The 25565-nt window shown below is 35.7% G+C and overlaps 2 protein-coding genes across 2 annotated transcripts in view; one reads left to right on the forward strand and one right to left on the reverse strand.

The window, feature by feature from the left end:
• Window positions 1-7137, forward strand: part of OPN3 (opsin 3) — a 59347-nt gene extending 52210 nt beyond the window's left edge. The window contains 2 exon segments of the mRNA XM_033855994.2: window positions 4909-5163; window positions 6126-7137. Coding sequence (XP_033711885.1) covers window positions 4909-5163; window positions 6126-6386 — 516 coding nt within the window. The 3' untranslated portion in view covers window positions 6387-7137.
• Window positions 7138-7264: 127 nt separating this feature from the next.
• The window catches only part of KMO (kynurenine 3-monooxygenase), a 55460-nt gene continuing 37159 nt past the window's right edge, over window positions 7265-25565 (reverse strand). Inside the window, 9 exon segments of the mRNA XM_019920608.1 lie at window positions 7265-8400; window positions 8403-8540; window positions 10045-10104; window positions 10195-10296; window positions 11520-11602; window positions 13802-13859; window positions 21673-21820; window positions 23381-23502; window positions 24427-24498. Of these exon segments, the coding sequence (XP_019776167.1) occupies window positions 8338-8400; window positions 8403-8540; window positions 10045-10104; window positions 10195-10296; window positions 11520-11602; window positions 13802-13859; window positions 21673-21820; window positions 23381-23502; window positions 24427-24498 (846 nt within the window). The 3' untranslated portion in view covers window positions 7265-8337.

A 25565-nucleotide genomic window follows, 5' to 3' on the forward strand; every position in this document is an offset into this window, starting at 1 on the left:
ATCAATAGAAATTGATGAGAGGACAGATAAGAAATTCAGGCAAGGCTTTATTGGGGTCCCTGCTACAGCAGGGAGGAGAAAAACAAGTAACAAGTTCCCTTGTTCGCTTCCTGAGGCGGGGCCAGCTGGTTCTTTATATGGGGTGAGGGTAGGAGTGGGCCCAGAGATGGGCTAAAGGGGTGGCTTAGGTGGTTTGCCCACCCCTTTGGTGGTGTTGTGTGCAGGGGGCATGCTTTTGCTCTTGACACCCTGCTTTTGCTCCCGGCTCTTCAGAAGTAGCAGTTGGGTTTTTGGTCTCTTTGTATCTCATTGTCCATAATTTGCCCCAACTGCACATGCATGCAGTTAATTTTAGTCCCTTATAGTTTCTTTGTATTTTGTTGCTTGAGGAGACGTGTGTCCAGGTGCAAGCACTGCAGCAAAGGGTCCCGGGTCCCAGGTCCCAGCCTGTCTCAATACTACGCAATAGACATGGGCAATCTCATATATTGGCAGTATTTTCCTTCTAACAATAGCATGGTGACTTTGAAATTCTACTTCTGATCCAGGTAGTTCTTATGACCTCTATCAGATCCTCATAGTCAATTGCCTATTGAATACCTCCATGTGGATAGTCCACAGACTTGTCAAATTCAACATGTGTGAAGATGAATTGGTCATCTTTCCCCCCAAGTCTCTACTCCTCCATTCCCTTTCTTAGTGAATGGTCATCACTCCTATCTACCTAAGCCAGAAACTAAGGGGTAATCTTTGACTATTCTTCATCCATGTCTCCCTCACACCCAAACAATTATCAATTTTTATCTATCGAACCTCAAATATATTTCCATATATCTATTTTGTCCTCTCAATTTTTTTGCCTGCCAGACTCAATTCAAAAGGATCTTAGTTTTCCTTTCTTTATTCTTGCCTTCCTCTAATCCATTCTCTTCATACTGCCACCAGATTAATTGTCCTCAAATGAAAATTTTCTTATGTCACTACCCAGCCTAAAATCCTTTAAGGGTTCCATTGCCTTCATGATTAAAAGTAAGGCCCCTGAGCTGACTATGAGGTCCTGTGTGGCCATCTCTCATCTGCCTGTCCAGTCTGATTTTTTTACATTCCCTCCCTCTTGCCACCTCAAGCTTCAGTCAACTACAGTATTTCTTGTCCCCAGAAATTGACATGTTCTTTTACCTCTTTGCCTTAACCCTGGAACATTCTGTCTCTCCTCCTTGTCTAAACTCCTCCTCACCTCGGAAGGCTGAGATCAGGATCTGTTTGCTCTTATCTACCTCTGAATTTGTTACCCCTACTGCGTATTCCCATAGCCCTCTCCGATCACCTCCCTCATGGCATGTTATCACCTATGGAAATGGTATATTTATGTGCCTGTCACCCTCACCAAATAGTGAATTCCTCAAGAGAAGAGACCCACTCTTATTTATTTTTTCACCTATAGCTGGAACAGTACCTACATGCAATAGGGACCAGTGACTATTTTTGGAAAAAATTTACAGAGGGTTTAGGAAAGGGGAGTGGTGAAAGTACAAAGAGATTTGACTACTGACTGTGCTATAAACTCAACACAGAGCTTGGTGCAAGGAATTGCTTCTATTTCCTTATCCAGAGAGGTTATTTGTAATAGCAATAGAGACATAGCTACTCCCTTGAGAAGGACTCACAGTAAAGTCTTTGAAAAACCTACAGGTATCTGAATCACCAAGCACTAGGCATTGCCATTTATATAGGCAAAGAACACCATTAGAGGTAATTCTGGGGGATTTGTCTTAAGTCGTTCCTCCTTTAGGACAAATTTGTGTATGTATCAATACTTTTGCTTTATCCATAACAATTTTGAAAAATATCCTCAAATGATTGGATAAAGGGGGCAAGACATAAAGTAGAGCTCTTTATTTGGAAAATAAGCAGAGTAAAGGAATTGAGAATGATGAAACAAAGAAGCCAAAAAGAGATAAATGAAAAATAATCATGGAAACGTCACATATACAAACCCAAATAATCTGAAACTTTAGTCAGATCTTTTCCTTATACCAGAGGAACTGGGGAAGCATAAACCAACATTTTCTTCAATTAATTTCTCCAGTATGCATGTAATTCCAGAATGATAAATGAGTTCTCTGCTTTGATAAGTGGTGAGAAATTATGGGGACTGACATTGCCCAGAAAGTGGTACAGATAAAATTGTTGGGCCCTAGATAGTGGGGACTTGGGGCACAGATCATTGACAAGTGGTGTATTACTAGTTAATTGAAACTCCAAGGAGTCATAAATCGTGATTCCTAATATCCTATATTATCATAAAAGTACATATGCATATGAATAAGTATGGTTGTTTCAAATATAATTCAAATATAAATACATAATCTCAAAAACAATTCCACAAAGTCGTATGTGTGGAACTGGGACTCAACTTCTGTTTAATAAGTTACACATTTTAACCTCCTTTAATCATTACTCTTAGAGAAGGTCATTGAATTGCTCAACATCACACAGGGAGCAAAAGTGGTGAATCTGGAATATGAACCCAGATCTTTTAATTCCACATCTAAAGTTTTTACTAGAACTCCACAACCTTCTTAAAATCTCTAGGGAAAAATCCTCCCCCCACCAAAATCCTGTTTTGAAAATAGAATAATATCCTATCACTTTAAATAAAATAGTTTCTTTTAAAATAGAATACACACACAGATAATAATAGTACCAGAAATTTAATACTCACTACCATACACACATTTCCTCTACTCTAGAAAAAAAATCAACCATTTTAATTATCTGTTTTCTTCTATTCTCTGTCAATAGGAATACATAATTTAATAAGAATATAGTTTCTTAAATAAAGTTTAGATGACATCAATGATTTAGATATATCAATTCAAATATATTTTTAAATACTATAAGCACATGTTTTAACAGATTTCTTCGGAAAATGTTTCCTTAACTTTTATGATAATGCTAGAAATAAAAGGAACACTTACAGTTTGTCAAAATGCAATAAATTTCCCAGGTTAAAATTATATATTAAGTATCAGTGGTATGCCAGATACCTTTTCTTATATCAATATATAAAGCATTTGGATTTTTGTAGCAAAATTAGCTTCTTAAGATGTCAGAAATATCCATTTTATTTACAAATACACTTTTTTTTTTTTTTTTTTTTTTTTTTTTGCGGTACACGGGCCTCTCACTGTTGCGGCCTCTCCCGTTGCGGAGCACAGGCTCCAGACGCGCAGGCTCAGCGGCCATGGCTAATGAGCCCAGCCGATCCACGGCACGTGGGAATGAATATACTTTTGATGTACAGGAATATTCTCCCCTTCTTAATAACACGTTTATCACAATAATAGGAGGAACTTCTGTTACCAAGTCCAAGATTGTTCTGCCAGCCACATGACAGGCCAATAAATTGGGAGACAAGGCTTTGGGGCAAGGAATTAATGGCTTTATCTGGAAAGCCAGGAGTCTGAGAAGATGGCAGACTAATGTCTTAGAGAACCATCTTGTTTCTGGGGTCTGGATGCTAGTTTATTTTATAGAACAAAGAGGGGGGAGGTGAGGAGGTAAAGTTAAAAGGCCATAAGTTGTTGCAATTATTTCCTGATTTCAGCCAGACTCTGGGAAAGGATGTGTTAATTTCTTCTTTCCTGCAGCCATTTGACAAGTGGGCTGCATCAGGATGTTGTGAGCAGAACAAAGGTATTTTGGTTTAACATTCAGGCATGGGAGCAGGGTTCTGGATATGGACCATTATGTATATTTTCAGCTATTGGCAGCATCCCTTTAGTGATTAACTTGTAGCAAAAGCAGTAGAATACAAAGGTTAAAGTAAAAGAAACAGGTCTAATATGAAGTCAGATTTCTTATTCCCTGTTATACTTCTAAAGAGTTTTTTTATCTGAGAAAGTCAAAGAACTTTCAGACTATAGGCCATTATGCCTAAATACTGTTAGTGGGGACAAACTAGGAGTAAAACTAGGAGTAAAAAGTTTAGAGAAGTGGGCTATCTGGGCTTTACTGAGCTCTATCCTCTGCAGCTGAGCCACTGATGAAACAAACCCAAGCAAATTGCTCATCAAAACTCCACTTTATAGTCATTAGCTGTAAAGTGGAAGTCACAGTAGTTTCCAGGAAGAATTTATTTAGGAATTAAGTTTTCATCAAGACCAGCTGTAGGCTTTAACATGTAGAACTACTGACATCACATTTGCTGCCTGGTTTGAGAATTTGAGGATTATGCTCTGGATAAAAGAGATTCTAGGATTATGGAGAATTTTTTTCCAATTTATCATGACTCTTTTTATATATTTATTTATTTGGCCTTGTTGGGTCTTAGTTGTGGCACACGGGATCTTCATTGCAGCATGCAGAATATTTCATTGTGGTATGCAGCCTCTCTCTAGTTGTGGTGCTTGAGCTCTACAGCACACAGACTCAGCAGTTGCAGTGTGAGGGCTTAGTTGCCCGGTGGCATGAAGGATCTGAGTTCCCCAATCAGGGATGGAACTCACGTCCCCTGCATTAGAAGGTGGATTCTTAACCACTGGACCACCAGGGAAGTCCCTATCATGGCTCTTTCAGGCTGTCTTTTAGCGACTTGAAGATCTAGGCAAAAGAGTTCATTTTCTTCTTCTTTAAGCCAATTAGAAAACATTAAAAACCGTTGAAGGATCTAAGAGGCTATTTAGTTCAATATATTATATTAAGGTGAGGAGACTGAGGCCCAGAGAGTTTAAGGGCTGGGCCCAGCTGCAGGTCCTGGATCAGATGCCAGCCTCCCAAGGTCCTATTCAGTTCTCTTTCCATTAAGGTGGGGCCAAGAATGGTGCCTGCATATTTGTTATGAAAACAACAAACAAAAATGATTTTTTCATTTTCACCCCTTTATTTTCCTTCTTCTTTCTGCAGCTCCGTTTTGTTGAAGATCTTCAGACAATTCAAATGTTCAAGATTTTAAGATATGAAAAGAAACTGGCCAAAATGTGCTTTTTCATGATATTTGCCTTTCTGATCTTTTGGATGCCTTATATTGTGATTTGTTTCTTGGTGTTTAATGGTTATGGACACCTGTTCACTCCTACAATAATATCTACTGTTTGATATCTCTTTGCTAAATCAAGCACTGTATATAATCCAGTTATCTATATCTTCATGATCAGAAAGGTAAGCTTTGTAATTAACTGATCATTTTCACCATGTTGGTGGGGTTGTTGGAAAATATAATACTTTTACAGAGATTATTCATAGCAGCTTCAAGGATAAAAACCTAAATCAAGCATTTTATAGGAAAGTAGAGGGTTTAAGAAGAAATGTAGAATATTCCCAGAGAAAATAATAACAATTCTAAGACCTACCAATGGAGGTTTGCACTTGTTAGGTAAAATTGTATTAAAATCAGTATTTAATACATCAGAAAACATTTTATGTTTAGTAATAATAACTACAATCAAAGTTAATAATTTATTTAAAATTCTTACTGCACTATGCAGATTGTATCAATTATCTTTACAAAACTCCATGAAATAGGCACTAATAGTATCTTATTTATGGATTATGAGACAGGTTCAGAGAAGTAAAAGAAGTTGTTTGCTTCAGGACGTGTTGGTGTCTGGATTTGAACCTGGTTTGCTGTTGTATATTTTCACCAACTGATTTGTAATCTTGATCCAAAAAAAAAAAAATCTTAACCTAATTAAAGGAATATTAGTGAGTACACTAAGCTGTAAACTCTACCAGGAAGGACCTTGTCTGTCTCTGCTGCCCATAATATCCCCAGATTGTAGCACAAATTGCCTCACCTCATAGGGGCTCATTGAATATTTATGGAATGAATTAATGTTCAAAATCCCTTAAGGAAACACATCTAGCTGCCTGCTTGGAAGATTCATGCAACTTGAATCTATGGCTATTATAAGGTATTGAAAGAGACCTATGTGGTAAAGTTAATAAGAATTATAATAAGTAAAAGACATTAAACTCCAGGCTTAAGTAGATCTGAGCATTACCACCTAACTCCACGTCAGCTAACAAATAAAAAAGAACAACCCAAATTAAATTTACCTAATTTTCTTGAATGTCAATCCAAACCTTTACTTAATATTCAACTTTATTTTCTCCCTGCCCAGTTTCGAAGAGCCCTTTTGCAGCTCCTATGTTTCCGACTGCAGAGATGCCAGTGACCAGCTAAAGATCTACCAGCAGTTGGGAGTGAAATGCAAATCCAACTCATTGTGATGCCACAGAAAGATAGGGACAGACCAAAGAAAAAACTGACTTTTAACTCTTCTTCCATCATTTTTGTCATCACTAATGATGAATCACTATCAGTTGACGGTGAGAGAACCAGTGGGTCATAGGTCGATGTAATCCAAGTTTGTCCTTTATAGGAAAGAATAATGGTAATGAAAGATGGGGCTTTAAATCAGATACCACATTTAGACTACCATTAAAAGAACTGTTTTGGAATCCCCATTCTATGTAATATCAACAGAACTTTTGTGGTTCAACAGGAAATCTGAATTGCTCTCTGACCTCAAGGAGTAACTGAGCAAGACAAATTCTTTTAATTCAACGGGTGCTTTGTATAATGAAAAACGACTTGCACAAGGTGGGCATCAGGCACCATCAACTTCTAACATATTGGAAGTTTTCACTTCAAATATATATTTTTAAAAGACTGTATTTTCCAAGGCACATAACACATTTCTCAAAAATACTTAGCTCTTAAAATAACTTTGTCTCATACACTTGTGTGAAATAGCTAGAAAATCTTTAATTTTCTGTAGTGTTGGGTCCTATTCAGTGTCATGTCAAATGTTTGCTCAATCAAATTTATCAAAGAGACAATTCTTAGGATGAAAAAGAAAATCAATTCCTTAACTTTATGTGAAACAAAAGACTATTGCTCTATGTATAATATGATAAAGAGGAGCTTCAGACCAATATGCTACTGAGCAAGCTCTAGAAGATACCATTAAAAAGAAACACAGGAAAGAAAATAAAATGTCAAGGTGGTCAAGGTTTATTGGTAATCATACATTAGCAGATGATGTACATGGTGAAGCTGATGTTAATGGCAGATAGGTATCTCCATCTATTTCATTTCAAATATGAACATGGCAGGCTTAGCCCCTCCTTCTAGTAATTTCCCACAATTTTGCCAAGAATTCTATTGAGAGATTTAGAAAAGGAGTTCCAGCAAAAAACAAACAAACCTACATTTGAAGAGGGATGAAAATAAGTGTAAAACTGTATTCACAAAATGTGAATATTAAATAAAAATCTTTATTGATCTTCAGTCAATACACTGGATAAATAATGGTCAGTGTTAGTGAAGAGACCATTTTTCCATGAGTCATTATTTAGTCTAAACATGGATTATTAGGACTCAAGAATTTCCTTGACAATATAGGCAAGAAAGTGAATCATTTTATTTCCTAATTTTTATTTCTTACATGACTGTTCTACTAGTGTTGCATCTTCATAATTAATCACATTTGAAAGACTTCTAAATGATTCAGTTGGCCTATTGAAGAAGGAAGAAGCAAGAAAAAAGTTTCACTAAATGAACATTTAAACATCAAGTTTGTTGCTAGTTTTGTAGCATATAGTTCAAGAATGTTAGTAAATTGCTTCTGAAATGGAATAAAATATGGCTTCATATTTCTATGAAAATTGTCTCCCCTTGTTTCCTTTCCACTCTTTTATGTATATAGATATTTAGTTTATAAATAAAGCTCTTCCTATCCTTCACTTAGTGTGGCTTTAATAGCCTTTTAAAAAAATCCTTAGAAGGTAATATTGCCTTTTGAAGACTGGGAAATAAAATCAATTCATTTTGAACTCTCTCGAAAGCCCCCCAATCCCTCATTTATACTTCTAGTTTTAGCAAGAAAATCTGAGCCCTGTGCTTAGGTAAGTTCCATCCAGGTAATGAAAAATGCAGTTAATATATTAGGCAAATTGCAACTTTTAGTCCCAGATGTTAAGTCAATCCTATCATGACTTCTATTATGTCCTTTAAAGAAAAGGGTGATCAGTGACTTCATTGAGGTCTCTAGGGCCTTACTTTTTGAGACGTGAAAGAGATCTTAGTCACTGCACTTTTATATTTAGAATGATCTGACCTAAGCATAGTGCTGTGGGGAAGCTGAGTTTTACTTAAAGTGGTGGGTTATTTTTTCAATAATTTCAGTGAGCTCACAGAGAAATTCTACATTGAATTTATAAGCTGATAAATATCTTCTATTAGTGAATTAAATATGATGATGGAAACATGATTTTAATCCTGTTTTGGTTACAGAGAAATCTAATATTTGCTACTTCAGGATCTTTTTATCACTTTCTAATGACATTGGGAATTTGTTCTAGTGACTCCAGGGAGTTTACAGGGAGACATGCCCTGTATTCTGGAAGTAAGTGACCCAGTCCCATGGTCTTCTCAAGTAGTCCAGGGGTCTCAGTGACTTGGAACGCATAAGTAGGTAAGTACCACTGACAGCTATCAGTGTTCCAAAGAAAAAGAGTCCTTTGTTTATCACCTGTAAAAAAAGAGCAAGAAATTTCACTTTATTTGTGCAGTGATTAAAATCTTTCAAGTAGACTTCATTTTTAAATGACGTTTTATACAATTTCCTCTTTGTTCTTTAAACTGAAACAGTGACGTAATTGCATGACCACTAGGTGAAGTCCTGAAATATCTGGCAAGGTCAAGAATTTGGAACTTCCTGCCTCCCTTTCTCCCTCCTCTCTCTCTTCCCAGAAACTCCTGAATCTATGTGTCTGTATAAAGAATTCTTAACAGTTAACCTTTGTCCAGCCATAAAAAAAATTCACAGTTGAAAAAAAAAATAACTGTTAACTCTGTCTTGAAAGAAGCCACAAATGATTCAGTCATTGCTCAGACCCTGCACAAAGTGTCCCTGAGAAGAGTGATGGGTTCATTGGCCTCTGTGACTTGGAAGACACACATTCAAAGACTTAAACATGCACCTTCACCACCTACAGTCTATCAACCGCACGAGCTGAGGTTCAGTCTAGTCTGGGTTGCGTGCACTCTCGTATCATCCTGGTCTCTTTCACTGCACTTATTGTCCTGCATTCTAACTGCCTGTCACTGTCTCTTTCCCCTTTGGACTTTTAGTTCCTTGAAGGCAGGGACCTTATTTTATTCACCTCTGTATGAATAAATCTTGATTCATTCCAATCTAGCCTCTAAATCTTTCTAAAATTCACACCTGAGACTATGAGCTGCCTTTGTCTTCCTGTTTCCCTCAAAATAATATTCAAGATGTTTCAGGTCCTACTTACTGTTCCAGCTCCACCTCTAGCCATTTTCACACATATGTGCTTCTTCCAGGTCCACTGAAATACTTGCCATTCCCATTCTGAACATGTGAGAGGTTTCTTCAACCTCCACGCCCCCCTCCCTATGCCCATGCCCATTCCCCACCAGGGCAGTGCCTCTTCACTGCAGGTGTCCATTTCCCCCACTAGTCTCTGAGCTATGCAAAGAGTAGGGGCTGCTTTATGTTCATCACCATGCCCAGCTCAATGTTTACATACTATTTGTTTAGTGAGTGAAGTTGTAAAGTTTCCACAGTGGAAGATCAGGAATCTGAATCTCCATTTAATGGCATCTGTGAGTCAACTGCCCAAAATTAATGTGAAATAGCATTACACTGGAATTAGACTGTGTTTTATAAGTGATTTGCTTCTGTCCAGTTTTGTAAATTAAACCCATAGGAGTATTGCATGAAGCAAAAGTCAATTGCTAAATAAAAGGTCACATTGATAAAATAAAGTAGAAAGTTTAGAAATATTAGCATCAATTTCTTTTTTGAATTTCTTCTCCTCAGGGATTGCCTCTTTTTGTAATTTTGTTCATTAGGCATTCTGCCACCTGTGTATCCAGGACATTTTTTAATTTGAAAGGCAAACACCTAGTGTCTGTCACATTATTTCCATATTTGCCTGAGGTAAACATAACCATAACACTGTGAAATTCAACACATCAGATTAAAAATAAGTGTAATCTGTTCCAACCTTTTTTTGCCAATGCCAGCGCAGCACTGCCTCATGGTATCTTATTCTGGAAAAGGTGACCTGTAAGAAAGTTTAAAAAGTATTCTTGTGTATTCTTTAACGGCTAAACAGAAGATTAAAATGAGGAAAAGTCTTAAATCCAGACCTTACCATGGTGTAAAGAGGGATAAAGGTAGATGGCATAATAGCATGAAGAAATCTCTCTATGTTCTTTTGGAAGAGGAACCACCTTGAGTTGACGTGTGCTCGCATCTGCAATAATGTAAGGAGTCTCAAAGAATACCTTGAACAAAGTACCTTTAATTGTTTTCTGCAACTTTATCACTCTTTATTCCCATTCACCACAAAGCCAGACTGAAGGTAGTCAAATAAATTCTTATTTTCAATTCTTCTCAGTCATTTCCAATCCTTTTCAGTCAATGTCAGAGAACAATAACTTGAAAAGGTAGAGCAATTATGGAAAACCTGTTAGAGAACTCTATTTTGCATGGGGGCCAACTCTATTTCAGTAAGAGTCTGTTTGTATGGATCTGTGAGTAGTCTGTGAGCCCAAAGACTTGACTAATTTCTGTTACTTCCTGGTCAGTTTGGAACATTATTTATGGCAAGAAGAGATCTGTTTAAAACTAGGCCTGTCTTGATATACTCCATATTCAGGATAAACATTACATTGTAGTTGTCTTGTTTTCAAAGACAAGGCAAAATACATCAGTGAGACTTCCAGTATCTTATAGAACTTCCTTCACCACATATGCAACAATTCTGCTTGAGTTGAAGTCTATTTTATTTCTTTCTGTCTTCAGGAGAGATGGAAAACAACTATACTCTTTTTAAAATTTTTATCTTGTAAATTTTTTCATTTGATTATTTAAAAACTATAACCACAACCATTTACTGTGAGCTTTTCATGTGACTGGCTTAAAATGGAATTGTGTTTTTCTTCTGAGTAGTAACCTACTGACTATGAATTTCTTTGGTATTACATATTTCTTTCAGTGCAAAAAACCCCAAAGGATTTCAGTGCTAATTTAAGTTTGCAGCTTATAATGTTAAGAATGGAAAGGTTATTTAATGTCTCTTAAATTTTCCAAATATGTTAACTCATATCAAAAATAATTTTTCATTAAAATAGCATATTAGTACCTCTACTAAATGTCTAAGCCTTGAGCCTATGAATTATCAGATATTGAAACCAGACATTTTGTCTTTTTTGTTACCTCCTAAATGTCCCTGAAATGTAGATGGAGGTGATGTGTGTGGGTCATTATCACTGTCTTTATAGTCAAAGTTCAACTATGTGTAAGGAATGCTCTGTGTGTGTGTGTGTGTGTGTGTGTGTGTGTGTATGTTTTCTCTTGGCACCTATTCTTATGCAGCATGCATGAGACGGGGATCAAAGAAACATTAAAGCAAAGAATGTTTATTAGAATGTCAGTGCATGATCTCATTGAATAGAACCAAACATTCTCACTTGCCTCTATGTAATTGTACATGGATAGGTCTGAAATTGCATGGTCATCTGGAATTCTTAATCTTGAGAATTCAGGAAGGCACATACCTAGAAACCAAGTTAAATAATATATCTTTTCCAAAACAGTCTGTAAACAATGTGCTTGACTCTACACAGTTCAAATGAAATGGTGTATTCTCTATCAGTGGTCTCTACTAACCTTTTAAAACTCTGGACAACAAGACTGTATGACCAACAATCTATGAATACTGAGCAATAACACAGGGGCATTTCCCATTACCTATGATTTAATAAAACTTATGATAAAGTTGTTATAATATATACTAGATTAGTGAATCATTATTTTTATTTCACAAATGGAAAGCAGTTCATATAAATGACTGTAAATGACCCCAAATCCTTAGAATTTGCTACTCTCCTTTTTGTTCTTCTTTGCTACCCCATATACATTTGTTTCATTTTACCTAAGCCACCTCATTAGCTTAAACATACCCTGTTATTCTGTTATCTCCCAGAGGCAGGACTCATGTTATATTCATGTTTGAAAACTTAACCTGGTATATGGTAAACACTGAATAAATATTTGATAAATTAATAACTAACTAATATAACTTCACAGGGCCAAACAACTCTAGTTCTGAGGAAGCCATTTCTGAAGTCAGAGAACATGGGTGCAAGTCCCAGCTTCACCACTTCTAGCTACTTGACTTTGGGCAAGTTACTTAACCATCTCTAAGCTTAAATTTCCTCAGTTGTAAAATAGAGACAAGAATAGTACCTATGCCCCATGTTTTTCATGAGATAATGTGATAAAAATCAGCAAGATACCCAACACATATTACATGTTCAGTGACGTTAGTTATTATTGTGATAATTTTTGTTCTATCTTCATTCTCTTGTAACTAAAACCAGTATTGACAGTATGTTCTGTTACATGAGCCCTCCGTCTGTCTCCACCATTGTCATTACATGCTAACCAATCACACAAGGGCTAAGAAGGGAGGAAACAAAATACTTCTGGATCCTGAGCATCTGAGTGAGATAACTGGGAAAGAAAGGAAGAAAACCAGAAGAAATTTACCCTGGAATCTATAATCTTTTCAGATTCAGACAGCACAGTGTTCACTGACTCCCTATAGCACTATAAAAAAAATTTTCACTGTGAACTTACTTTGTTCCAGGCTTTTTTTTTCTTTTTTTTTCTTGATGTATAGTTGATGTACAATATTATATGAGTTATGGGTGTACAACATAGTAATTCACAATTTTTAAAGGTTATACTCCATTTATAGTTATTATAAAATATTGGCTATATTCCCTGTTGTACAATATATCCTTGTAGCTTATTTATTTTATACCTCATAGTTTGTAACTCTTAATCCCCTTCCTCTATCTTGCCCCTCTCCCTACCCTTTTACCCACTGGCAGCCACTAGTTTGTAATCCGTGGGTTAGGCTTTTTTTAAAAAAAGCTTTCCACAAATCATTTGATTTAAACTTCACAACTCTCTGAAGTAGTATTATCCCCATTTTATTGATGGGAAAAAAAATCTGAGACTTTAAAAAGATAAAGTGACTTGTTCAAGGTCAAAGGGCTAATAAGTCAGCAAGTCAAGACTGGAATCTGGGTGTAGATTCAAAGCTGGTTCTCTAAGTCTATCCCTTACCTGAAACAGGTTTAAATTCAGAGGTGACCTTTGAGGACATGTAATGCTGAGAAGCAATAAAAGTTATCCAGTTCTCAGGCTATTATCTGCAATTTCTTTTACAGGTGAAAATTATGTACGTTTAATTTAACTTACTTTCAGAATTATACATAAAGTTTAAAACTTCAATACTTGTAAAATTAATATATTTCTGGAATTAATTTTAATCAAAAGGCAAATGGAAGTATCAGATGCAACCTTTGATAAGGCAAAAATCAAGAAAATTCTGGAGCTTCTAAAAGTGTTTCTGAGGGCATGCTGTAGGGATTATAGGCATGGAGGTTAGCTAGGCTGAGAGGGAGGGAAAGGAGTATATCTCTGCCAAACTTTGGTGCTCGGAACTTTTATCTTTGTATTGATCGATGCATAGACCTCCATGTAAAACTTAAAAGAAACTATTTTTTCCTCTCTGGGTGTTCCTTGTCTGATATGGGCAACAACAGTGGCATAGACTGTTAATAGAAAAATTTATAATCCTGAACAGGAAATATGCATCATGGTTTGTAATCTTCCAGGATCAGAAATAGGTGTACAATTAATCAGCAAGGCTAGTTCGTGTCCAGTTGAGAAATTTTACTTACTAAGGTCGTTATTGAATTTATCCATTAATTCATCAAATACCAAGCAGTCTTCAAATCCCTAAAACAAGAAAAAATAAACTGTAAATAATAAATACTTCTTAGCAGTTTTGAATAGACTTTTCATTGGTGAGTATAATTCACAGAATGTTTACTCTCAACCAGCACATAACAGCCAAATAATCACACTTAGCATTGAATTCTGATTAAAAAGACAATTGACTGTATGTTTGATGGTTTTATCTTTGCCCGATTTACTCATATATATATATATATATATATAATTTAGAATATGATCAAAATTTTAAATTACTTGTAATTTTGACAATTCCTTTGCTTCTTCAAGAAGCAAAAATAATTATATTGTTCTACCATGAGCATTAGAATAATATTTAAACTATTCAGGGCTTTAAGATTCACATTTAGAGCAATTTAATGACAGGATAGAACTTTCATATTAACTTACTTTCTATAAGCCAAGATTAAAGCAAATTTTCAATCAACAAATCTACAAAATTAGTAAGGTACTATGCTAAATGAAGTAGGGAGAAGAAAATAAAAAGCTATGTTTCCCTGCATCCTAGGAATTCAAACTATGGTTTTAAGACAATATAAAAATATGTAAAGGTTAAGAAATAAAATATTTCTATATCAATTATACATATCATACCTGAAGCAAATAAATTTGTCAATTATATAGGCTGTTAATGCTATAGGAATTTAGAAATGAGAGATACCATATAGGGATGAGATAACACTCTTAAATTCTTTATTTAATTAATTCATTTATTCCTGGAGAATTCCTATGAGATAGGTATATTAAAATCCGAATTTTACAGATAAGGAAGTAGAAATAAGTTAGTTGCATGAGAACATATTCTAATAAATCATGAAGCCAGACTTTGAACCAGGGAGTTCTAATTATCCACTATACTAAAATTGATGTTTCCTTACTTTTTTAAAAATTTAAGTACAGTTGACTTACCATATTATATTTATTTCAGGTATACAACATAGTGATTTGATATTTTTATAGATTATAGTCCATATAAAGGTATTATAAAATATAGGCTATATATTCTGTGCTGTATATTACATCCTTGCATCTTATTTATTTTATGCCTCATAGTTTGTACCTCTTAATCCCCTTCCTCTATCTTGCCCCTCCCCCTACCCTTCTACCCACTGGTAACCACTAGTTTGTTCTCTATATCTGTGAGTCTGTTTCTGCTTTGTTATATTCGTTCATTTGCTTTATTTTTTAGATTCCACATATAAGTGAAAACGTACAGTATTTGTCTTTCTTTGTCTGACTTATTTCACTAACCATAATACCATCCAGGTCCATCCACGTTCTTGCAAATGGCAAAATTTTGTTCTTTTTTATGGTTGAGTAATATTCTGTTGTATATACATAGCACTTCTTTATCCATCCATTGTTAATGGACAGTTAGGTTGCTTCCATATCTTGGCTATTGTAAATAATGCTGATATGAACATGGGGTGTATATATCTTTTCAAATTAACATTTTAATTTTCTTTGGATACATACCATGAGTGGAATTTCTGGACCATATGGTAGTTCTATTTTTAATTTTTTGAGGAACCTCCATACTGTTTTCCTTAGTGGCTGAACCAATTTACATTCCCACCAACACTACTAGAATTCCCTTTTCTCCACATCCTTGACAACACTTGTTCTTTGTTGTCTTTTTGATGATAGCCATTCTGACAACTATGAGATGATATCTCACGGTGGTTTTGATTTGTACTTCCTTGATGATTAGTGATGTTGAGCATCGTTTCATATGCCTGTTGGCCATCTGTATGTCTTCTTTGGAAAAATGCCTATTCAGGTCTTCTGCCCATTTTTTAAATTGGGTTGTTTGTTTTCTTGACATTGAGTTCCATGAGTTTTTATATATTTTTGATATTAACCCCTTATCAGACATTACATTTGCAAAGATCTCCCATTCAGTAGGTTGCCTTTTCCTTTTGTTGATGGTTTCCTACACTGTGCAAAACTTTTAAGTTTGATTAGGTTTCACTTGTTTGTTTTGCTTTTGTTTCTTTTGCTTGAGGAGACAGATCCAAAAAAGTATTACTAAGACCTATGTGAAAGCATTTCTTTTCTTCTAATAGTTTTATGGTTTCATATCCTACACTTAAATCTTTAATCCATTTTGAGTGTATTTTTGGGTATAATAGGAGAAAATATTCTAATTTCATTCTTTTACATGTAGCTGTCCAGTTTTCCCAACACCACTTATTGAAGAGACTGTCTTTTCCCCATTGTATATTTTTGCCTCCTTTGCTGTAGATTAACTGACCATATCTGCATGGGTTTATTTCTGGGCTCGCTGTTCCATTGACCTATGTGTCTGTTTTTGTGTCATTACCATACTGTTTTGATGATTATAACTTTGTAGCATAGTCTGAATTTAGGGTCCATGATACCTCCAGCTTTTTTCTCTTTTCTCAAGATTGCTTTGTCTCCTGAGGGTCTTTTGTAGTTCCTTACAAATTTTAGGATTTTTTTCTAGTTCTGTGAAAACTGTCGTGAATATTTTGATAAGAATTGCATTAAGTTTGTAGATTGCTTTGGGTAGTATGGACATTTTAACAATATTAATTCTTCCAATCTATGAATACAGGATATCTTTCCATTTATTTTTATCATCTTTAATTATCTTTATCAATGTCTTATAGTTTTCAGAGTATAAGTCTTTCACCTCCTTGGTTAAATTTATTTCTATGTGTTTTATTATTTTTGGTGCAATTCTAATATTGTTTTCTTGCTTTCACTTTCTAATAGTTCATTATTAGTGCATAGAAAAGCAACAGGTTTCTGTATATTAATCTTGTATCCTGCCACTTTACTGAATTCATTTATTAGTTCTAATATTTTTTTGGTGAAGACTTTAGGGTTTTCTATATATAATACGTCATCAGCAAATAGTGACAGTTTTACGTCTTCCTTTCCAATTTGGATGGCTTTTACCTCTTTTACTTGTCTGATTGCTATGACTAGGACCTCCAGTACTATATTAAATAGAAATGGTGAGAGTGGACATCCTTATCTTGTTCCTGATCTTAGAGAAAAAGCTTTCAGCTTTTCACTGCTGAGTATGATGTTATCTGTGGGTTTGTCATAAATGACCTTTATTATGTTGAGATATGTCCCCTCTGTACAAATTTTGTTCAGAGTTTTTATCAGAATGGATGTTGAATTTTGTCAAATGCCTTTTCTACATCTATTGAGATGGTCATGTGATTTTTATCTTTTGTTTTGATAATGTGATTTATCACACTGGTTGATATGCAGATATTGAACCATACTTGTACTGCAGGGATTAATCCCAGTTTATCATAGTTTATGATTCTTTTAATTTATTGTTAAATTTATTTGCTAATATTTTGTTGAGAATTTTTATATCTATATTCATCAGAAAAATTGGTCTGTAATATTCTTTTATTTTTTTGTAGTGTCTTTGTATATGTTGGTATCAGGGTAATGCTGAACTCAGAATGAATTTGGGAGTGTTCCCTCCTCTTCAATTTTTGGAAAATGTTTGGCAGAATTCATCTGGGAATTTCTTAGTCCTGGTTTTGTTTGTTGAGTGTTTTTGATTATTAACTTAGTTTCAGTACTAATAATCAGTCAGTTCAGATTATCTATTTCCTCCTAATTCAGTCTTGGAAGATTGTATGTTTCTAGAAATCTATCTGTTTCTCTCAGGTTGTCCAGTTTGTTGGCATATTCATAGTATTCTCCTATGATTGTTTGTGTTTCTGTGATAATGGTTATATCTTCTCCTCTTTCATTTATTATTTTGTTTATTTGGATCCTCTCTCTTTTTTTCTTAGTGAGCTTGGGTAAAGGTTTATCTGTTTTTTGTTTATCTTTTTAAAAAACCAGCCCTTGATTTCATTGATCTTTTCTATTTTTTTTTTTTGAGGGGGTTCTCTATTTTATTTATTTCCACTCTGATCTTTATTATTTCCTTCCTTCTGCTGACTTTGGGCTTTGTTTTTTCTTCTTTTTCTAATTTCTTCAGATAAGATAGGTTGTTTACTTGAGACTTTTCTATTTTCTTGAGGTAGGCCTGAAATGCTATAAACTTCCCTTTTAAAACTGCTTTTGCCATCCTGTAAATAACAATTAAGTCCACCTGGTCTAATGTGTCATTTAAGGCCACTGTTTCCTTTTAGACTTTCTGTCTGGATGATTTATCCATTAAGGCAAATAGAGTGTTAAAGTCCTCTACTATTATTGTATTACTGTCAATTTCTCCCTTTATGTCTGTCAATATTCACTTCATATATTTAAGTACTCCTATATTCGATGCATATATGTTTACAGTTTTTATATCTTCTTCCTGTATTGACCCCTTTATCATTATATTATGTCCTTCTTTTTCTTTTATTATAGACTTTGTTTTAAAATTTAATTTGTCTGATATGAGTATTGCTACCCAGCTTTCCTTTTGTTTCTATTTGCATGGAATATCTTTTTCCATCCCCTCACTTTCAATCTGTGTGTGTGTCTTTAGCTCTGAAGTGAGTCTCTTGTAGGCAGCAGAGAGATGGATCTTATTTTTTAATCCAATCAGCCACCCTATGTCTTTTGACTGGAGCATTTAATCCAATGACATTTAATGTGGTTATTAATAGGTATGTACTTATTGCCATTTTATTATTTTTTTTCTGGTAGTTCTTCTTTGTTCTTTTCTTTTTCTTTTAGTCTCTTCCTTTGTGGTTTGATGATTTTCTTTAGTGTTATGTTTGTGTTCCTATCTCTCTAATTTTTGTGTATCTATTCTAGGTTTTTGATTTGTGGTTACCATGGAGTTCATATATGTTGACCTAAACTATACCTACTTGTTTTAAACTGATAGACATTTAAGTTCAAAAACATTCTAAAAGACCTACTTTTTTTACTCCTCCCCCATGGTTTGTGTTTTTTATGTCATATTTTACATTTTCAGGCCTATCCTTTAACTGTTTATTGTAATTATACTTGATTTTACAGTTTTTGTCTTTTAACCTTTGTTCTAGCTTATTTAAGTGGTTGATCCACAGCTCTTACCATATATTTGCCTTTACCAGTGGGATTTTTCCCTTCTTATTTTTCTTATTTCTTGTTACAGCCTTTTCCTTTTTACTTAAAGAAGACACTTTAACATTTCTTGTAAGGTCGATTTAGTAATGATAAACTCTTTTACTTTTTGCTTGTCTGGGAAACTATCTCTCCTTCAATTCTGAACAATAACCTTGCTGGGTAAAGTATTCTTAGTTGTAGGTTTTTTCCTTTCAGCACTTTAAACATATCATTCCATTCCCTTCTGGCCTGCAAAGCTGCTACTGAAAAATCAGCTAATATGATTGCCTATGGGCATTCCCTTGTTTGTGATTCTTTGTTTTGTTCTTGCTGCCTTTAAAATTCTTTCTTTAATTTTGCCATTTTCATTGTCTTGGTGTGGGTATTTTGGGGTTCATCTTGTTTGGAACTCTTTTTGTTTCCTGTACCTGGATATCTGTTTCCTTCTTCAGGTTAGGTAAGTTTTCAGCCACAATTTCATCAAATACATTTTCTACCTCTTTCTCTCTCTTCTTATTCTGAGACCCCTATAATGTGAATGTTAGTATGTTTGATTGTCTCAGAGGTCTCATTTTTAAGAATTTGTTTTTCTTTTTGCTGTTCTGATTTTGTGATTTCCACTATTCCTTCTTTCAGATCACATATGCATTCTTCTATATCACCTAATCTGCTGTTGAATCCCCCTAGTGTATTTTTCATTTCAGTTATTATATTCTTTAGCTCTGATTGGTTTTTTCTTATATTTTCTAAATCTCTGTTGAAGTTTTCAATGAGTGCTTTCATTCTACTCCCAAGTTTGGTGAGCATCTTTATGACCATCGCTTCTAACCCTTTATTAAGTTAATTATTTATCTCTATTTCATTAGGGTATTTTTCAAGGGTTTTACTTTGTTCTTTTGTTTGAAACATATTCCTCCATTTTCTCATTTTGTTTAACTTTCTATGTTTGTCTCTATGAAATTACGTGAAAGTTACCTGTCCTGGTCTTGAAGGCATGTCCTATGATGTCCTATTCAGTCTGCACGTGCCCACTGGCTTTGGTGGGAGAGCTGCATCTGAAGTGAGCATGGGCCACACTTTCCCCTAGGGTATGCTGGCAGCCACCACTTTGGTGGGAAATAGGGCTGGATTCAGAGGGGCTAGAGCCAGATCCAGTTGCAGCCAGGGCTTCTCCTAGACTCAGTGGCAGTCACTGCCCTATGGGGTAGGGTTTGAGGCTCCCAGGGCCTGGAGTAGAAGCCCCAAGGGTGGTGGGTTTCTGCTGAGTGTGATGACAATCTCTGCCTTGGTTGGGGGCATGGCCAGGTTCCTGAGGGCTTGGAGCCACACTTCTAAACTGGTTCTGCTTTTTGCCCATGTGTACACACCTTGGTTAGAGGCAGGGTGGGGGCTGGAGGGGTTGGAGCCACACTGCTGAGCTGGTTGCATTTCTTCCCTGGTGTGTGCATGCTCATTAGCAATAGCAGCCTCCACCTTAGTGGGGAACAGCACCAGAGTAGGAGGTGCTGGAGCAGGAGCCCAGTGCAGGTTGTGGGGTATACTGGGGCAGCCCTGGCAGGCCATCCAGAGCAACCAGCAGTTGTCAGTCTGCTGCCTCCATGCTGGGATTGGGAGCAAGCAAGTCTGTGTACATGCTCTTCAGGAGCAGAGTATCAGTTTCTTACTGTCCCCTAGTAAGCCACACTGGTTTTCAAAACAGCTAAGGAGTCTCATTTTCCTGGCCTTGAACCCCAGACCTGGGGTGTCTAATATGTGGCTCAAACTCCTCGCTCCCCAGGGAGGATCCCCAAATCTGTGATAGCCCCTTCCTCTTCTGGGTCACACACTAGGGGTGTGTGTCTTGACTAGATCAATTCTCCTCCCCTCCTACCAGACTCCATGTGGTTCTTTCTTTACAGCCTTGGTTGTAGAAGAGCTATTCTGCTAGTCTTCAGGTTGTTCACAGTGAGTTTCTCTATGTGTAGCTGTAGTTTTGATGTGTTCGTGGGAGGAGGTGAACTCAGGGTCCTCCCACTCTGCCAACTTGATCCCACCTCTCTTGTTATGTTTTTGTAAAACAAAATGTTTTTGACTACTTTGCTCAAAATATAATTGATTAGATTCATAAGCTCTTTATTCTTGGACTATATCCCATTCACCAAAACAATATAAGACTATGGTTATAAAACTAATAGTAATCAAACACACATGCACATAAAATAATTGTTTGTCTAGACAATTATTTTAGAATTCCTTAAAATTAATGTTCAATATTTGAACACTATTCGTTTTCTGAAATATTTTTTAGCCAGAATGGTAAAATTTCCATGAAAGCAGCTAGTATTCAACATCTAGTCTGTTTCATCATTTTATTTAACTCTATCAATTGTGTTTTCTTTTCTTTTGGAATGAAAAAGCAGAGGGAAAAAAAAGATAATTTGGGATATTTTTCTTTTTTGATACTAACATTATAATCTCTAGAAAAAATATACTTTAAAAGTTAAGTCTTGAATTGCTGATAGTCAAGTTTCCAAATTTCAAGTCATCAATACATTTTCTAACTGAACAGAAAACTATCTTATGCTTTTTTATACAGTAAATTACTGCATCAAGTAATCCAAGAGTTGACTATATTTAGAGATCAATCTAGTTAAATAGCTGGTATGGTTTTTGAGTTGACTGTTTTCTCAGAGATTATGTGAGGATAGTTTTAAGCATATTTTTTATTTAAGACTTTTTAGTTGAGACTGACCCAGAGAAATTTAAGGGACTTACCTACAGAAAAAGAACTTACCGCATTCATTCCCTGCCCAAAAAAGGGCACTATGGCATGAGCTGCATCTCCCATCAACACACAGTGTGATTTAAAGTGAAAAGAAGAGCACTTAACAGATATCATGGGCTGGGCGGGCAACAGAAAGAAATCTTGTGCCAGGGTTTGCCTTTAGAGGAAAACAATAAAAATGTAAAAATGTTAAGCTGGGTATTAAATATTGTGTAATTCTTTCAGATTTACTGGCTTTGTTAACATAATATTTCATTGAAAAGTACGTGAGAATGCCAGGAAGAAAACAGGAGAGGGAGAACTGAAGTTTCTTCTAATTCCCAAATTCCACTGTTCTATTTATATTCTTAATTTGCAACAGTTTTAATCACATCCAAAAAGAACAAGTTTAGCTGCATTTGAATAACTTGAAATTTATCTGTGTTATATGTCATGAAAATTTTATTATCAAGCACACAGATCACACAATTTTCAACTACGTTGGAATGCTTTAGGTTTCCTTGGAGAAACTTGAGATGCAGTTGTGCATTTGATTAGCACACAACAAACCAAAATTAAGTTAATGTGAATCCATGTGTATTTGGAAATGAACAACTGTAATCAAGCTAGTATCTGTTCAAGCATCTACAGAGGTTTTGTGGAAGCTATAGGTAGAGAAGTAGTACATACACTAGAGGATCTTAAATCTAGTTGGAGAGGCAAGAAAGAGCCACAGAACAAGTTCTGAAGTAGCTAAGGGCTAAATTTTGGTGTGCAGAGATTTCCCTTCAAAGTCAGAGAAGAAGCCAACAGAGGCAATTGAATTTTTCTGCAGGAAAGGATGAGAACTGACAATTTTTAATAGATTTGCTATGGGTGGGCAGTGGGCTATCCCTTTTACATAATTAGCTCATTCAATTTTCAAAATAGCCCTAAAAGTTAGGTAACCTGATGTCTATTTTAATGATGAAAAATCTGAGACTCAGGGAAGTCAGGGACAAGAGCAGTATTAAAATCTTGCTCTTTCTGCAGTATTGTGCTGCCTCCATGAAGACATCGCTGGAGATAGAAAGTGAGCTGGATTCCAGGACGGAGTGACAGTGGGAGAGAGGCACTGAGTGAGACCAAATGACAAGGTCCATATGAAGGGGAAGTTGATATGGGCTAGAGGAGCTGAGACTGATTATCCAGACAGCTAATACAATTAGCTATCAATTTGGGGGAACTTTATATGTGCCTGGCCCTGTGCTGAATGATTTATAGGCATGATCCCCTTTACTCCTCACAAAAACCCTTTGGTGCAGGTATTACTATTATCACCATTTTACTGTGAGGGGCGTGAGACATAGGAAAGCTTATACAGCTAGCAACTGGTGGACTTGAGACTTGAGGTTGCCAGCTATTTCTGCCTTGATATAAGATTTGTGTTCCCACCAGCAGAAGGAAACACAGACAAGCCCTAAGGGGACTGAGCGCCTGCTCAGGGTACATAGAAGGTCCAGGGACATTGGTGATTTGTCTTTCCCAGGGAAACTGGCCTGGCCTGGATTTTTTCAGAATTCCTGTTCACAGCACAAGATCTTCTTGGACTTTTGCTGTAATCTAGGCTTCCTGTCCAGGTCACTGCATGATTAGTCATGCTTAACAAAAACGGAAATAAGTGCATTAGCCTTTATTTGAACTTTGAATAACTCAAACCAGTGGGGCAAAAGGCACAATTGCACATCTTGAGACTTACTTTCCAATTAGAGGGATAGAATCCGGAAAGTACTTCTGGAAGAAATTCAGCACATCACTACTAGTTTGCAGTTTCTCAAACTCTTCAAAGGGCATGAACAAAGTACACGTGAAAGATTTGTTCTGTGAGAAGAAGAGGAACAGTGTGAGAGAGATCAGGGGGCCAGGCAACGCTGGCACTAAGGCAGACCCCTAAATCACAGACCACTTGCTGTGGCTCAGGGGCCTCTGGGAAGAATGTCCAAGCAGACAGGAAAGGCAGCCTCTCTTTCTTCCCTCACTCCCAAGGAAAAGCTCCGTCAAGTCCCAAGGTGCTCCCCAGCTTCTTGGTTATCAGGAGAATTTTATACTGTAAACTCAAGATATTTTCACCAAGCAAACATTACACTTCTTAGATTATTAATAGGTTGGTTGGATTTGATTTCTCCTCTTTTTTTTCTTTATTGTTGTTCCATTTAAGATGTTATGATATTAAGGCATTAGACCCTAGGACTGTTAATAAGTGAAGAAAGAAAAAAAGAAAGTAAAAGACCAACCAGAGAAATATCAATAGGTATATCTGTCTATATTATCTATATAGATAATATAGATAATAATAACTATATATATGTATATATTATATATTAACATAGCAAAAAAGTTTCTTTCTAATGGAAGAACAGCCATGCTCTTTTGAGATAATGATTTTTCCAATGTTGTCCTACAGATATTAAAGGATGAAAAATACTTCCTAATATATAACCTAAATCTCTTTGGCTTTATTTCGGGACCATTTCTTCCTGTGTTGTCTTGGGGAAGATGGCAGTCAGGTACCACCACACATAAACCCCCATTAGTCATTCATATATGTTAAATATCCTCTCCAAAGTAAATAGTTTGGATTCCTTCAGGTTTTTCCTCAGTATCCCCAGAGTTTCAGATATAATCACTAAATAGACTAAACAATGATGAAGTTGATTACATTCATGCATACAGAGTATAAAAGTAAGTAACGAAAAACATTAATTATATATGCAAAATTACAGTTGATAAGAACTTTTACACTACCATGTTAGGAAGTGCAATCATCATAAAGGTATCTCTAGGCCAAATATGTAGATAATTAGGTTCCATGGCATACTGCAGGGAAAAAAGGAATATATAATTAGTGCATTAATGTAGCACATCTGAATTAACAAATTAAACACGATGATTCTGTTTATGTTATAATTGTTTCCACAGCAATTTAAATCAGTGTCATATGCATGGTGATGTGCACATCCATTGCTATGTAAAGCAGAAGTTTTCTTAGAAAAGACTTTGTGTTCTGTCTTTATAAACTCAGGCTTAGGTGAGTTTTTGATACCATGTATAATTGAAGATTTGAGAACATGCTGTAAGATATTCATTTTCTCTCTCTCCTCTATTTCGGACACACGCACATATATACACATACACAAATATGTATACATACATATATAAAATGTATATTATATACACACATAAGCTGTGGATGTGTGTATATATGTGTAATATTTTTCTACTTTATTTTTTACCTTATTTGGGTACTTATTTGTATAAACAGAAAGATCCTAAGTTTAAATTTCATGGACAAAACAAAATTTTACAAACAAGCCTCTTATTGCTTGTTTACTACAACATAAATAATAGAGAGAAATGCTCCCTCTTTAGCAAAGCCACTACAGGGCAATAGCCACCTGAGTAGGTATGTATGGCTTGGGCACATGAATTGACCCAAAGACCCAAGTGACCCAAACCACTGAGGTTCCCAGGGGTATTACATATATAAGAATATGCCATCCATTTCCCAACTATTTTAAGTTTGTATTATTTTCTATAAATGTTTAGAGAGCACCTACCATGTATATGTCTTATGGTAGTAAAAAGATGACAGAAAGTACATCTTAGTCTCCTAGCTAACATTTTCACACTTTTTTATAGTTATTTGTGTCTTAGGAGATGAAACTGCTTCTTCCCGGCTTTTTTAACCCCAGAGCCCCAAAGAAAGCCCAATACACAGACAAAGAGATGAATAAGTGAATAACACTTTGACACCAAAGATCTCACAAAGCAGTTGAATAGGCAAGATATATACATATGAAAAGCTCCCCAAAACTTCTCTTTAACAACAACTCAAGTGGTAGAGAGACAAAATGATTTGGTGCCTAGGTAGAAGTTTAGGAAAT

This window comes from Tursiops truncatus, chromosome 1 (assembly GCF_011762595.2).
Source record: "Tursiops truncatus isolate mTurTru1 chromosome 1, mTurTru1.mat.Y, whole genome shotgun sequence".
NCBI lineage: Eukaryota > Metazoa > Chordata > Mammalia > Artiodactyla > Delphinidae > Tursiops > Tursiops truncatus.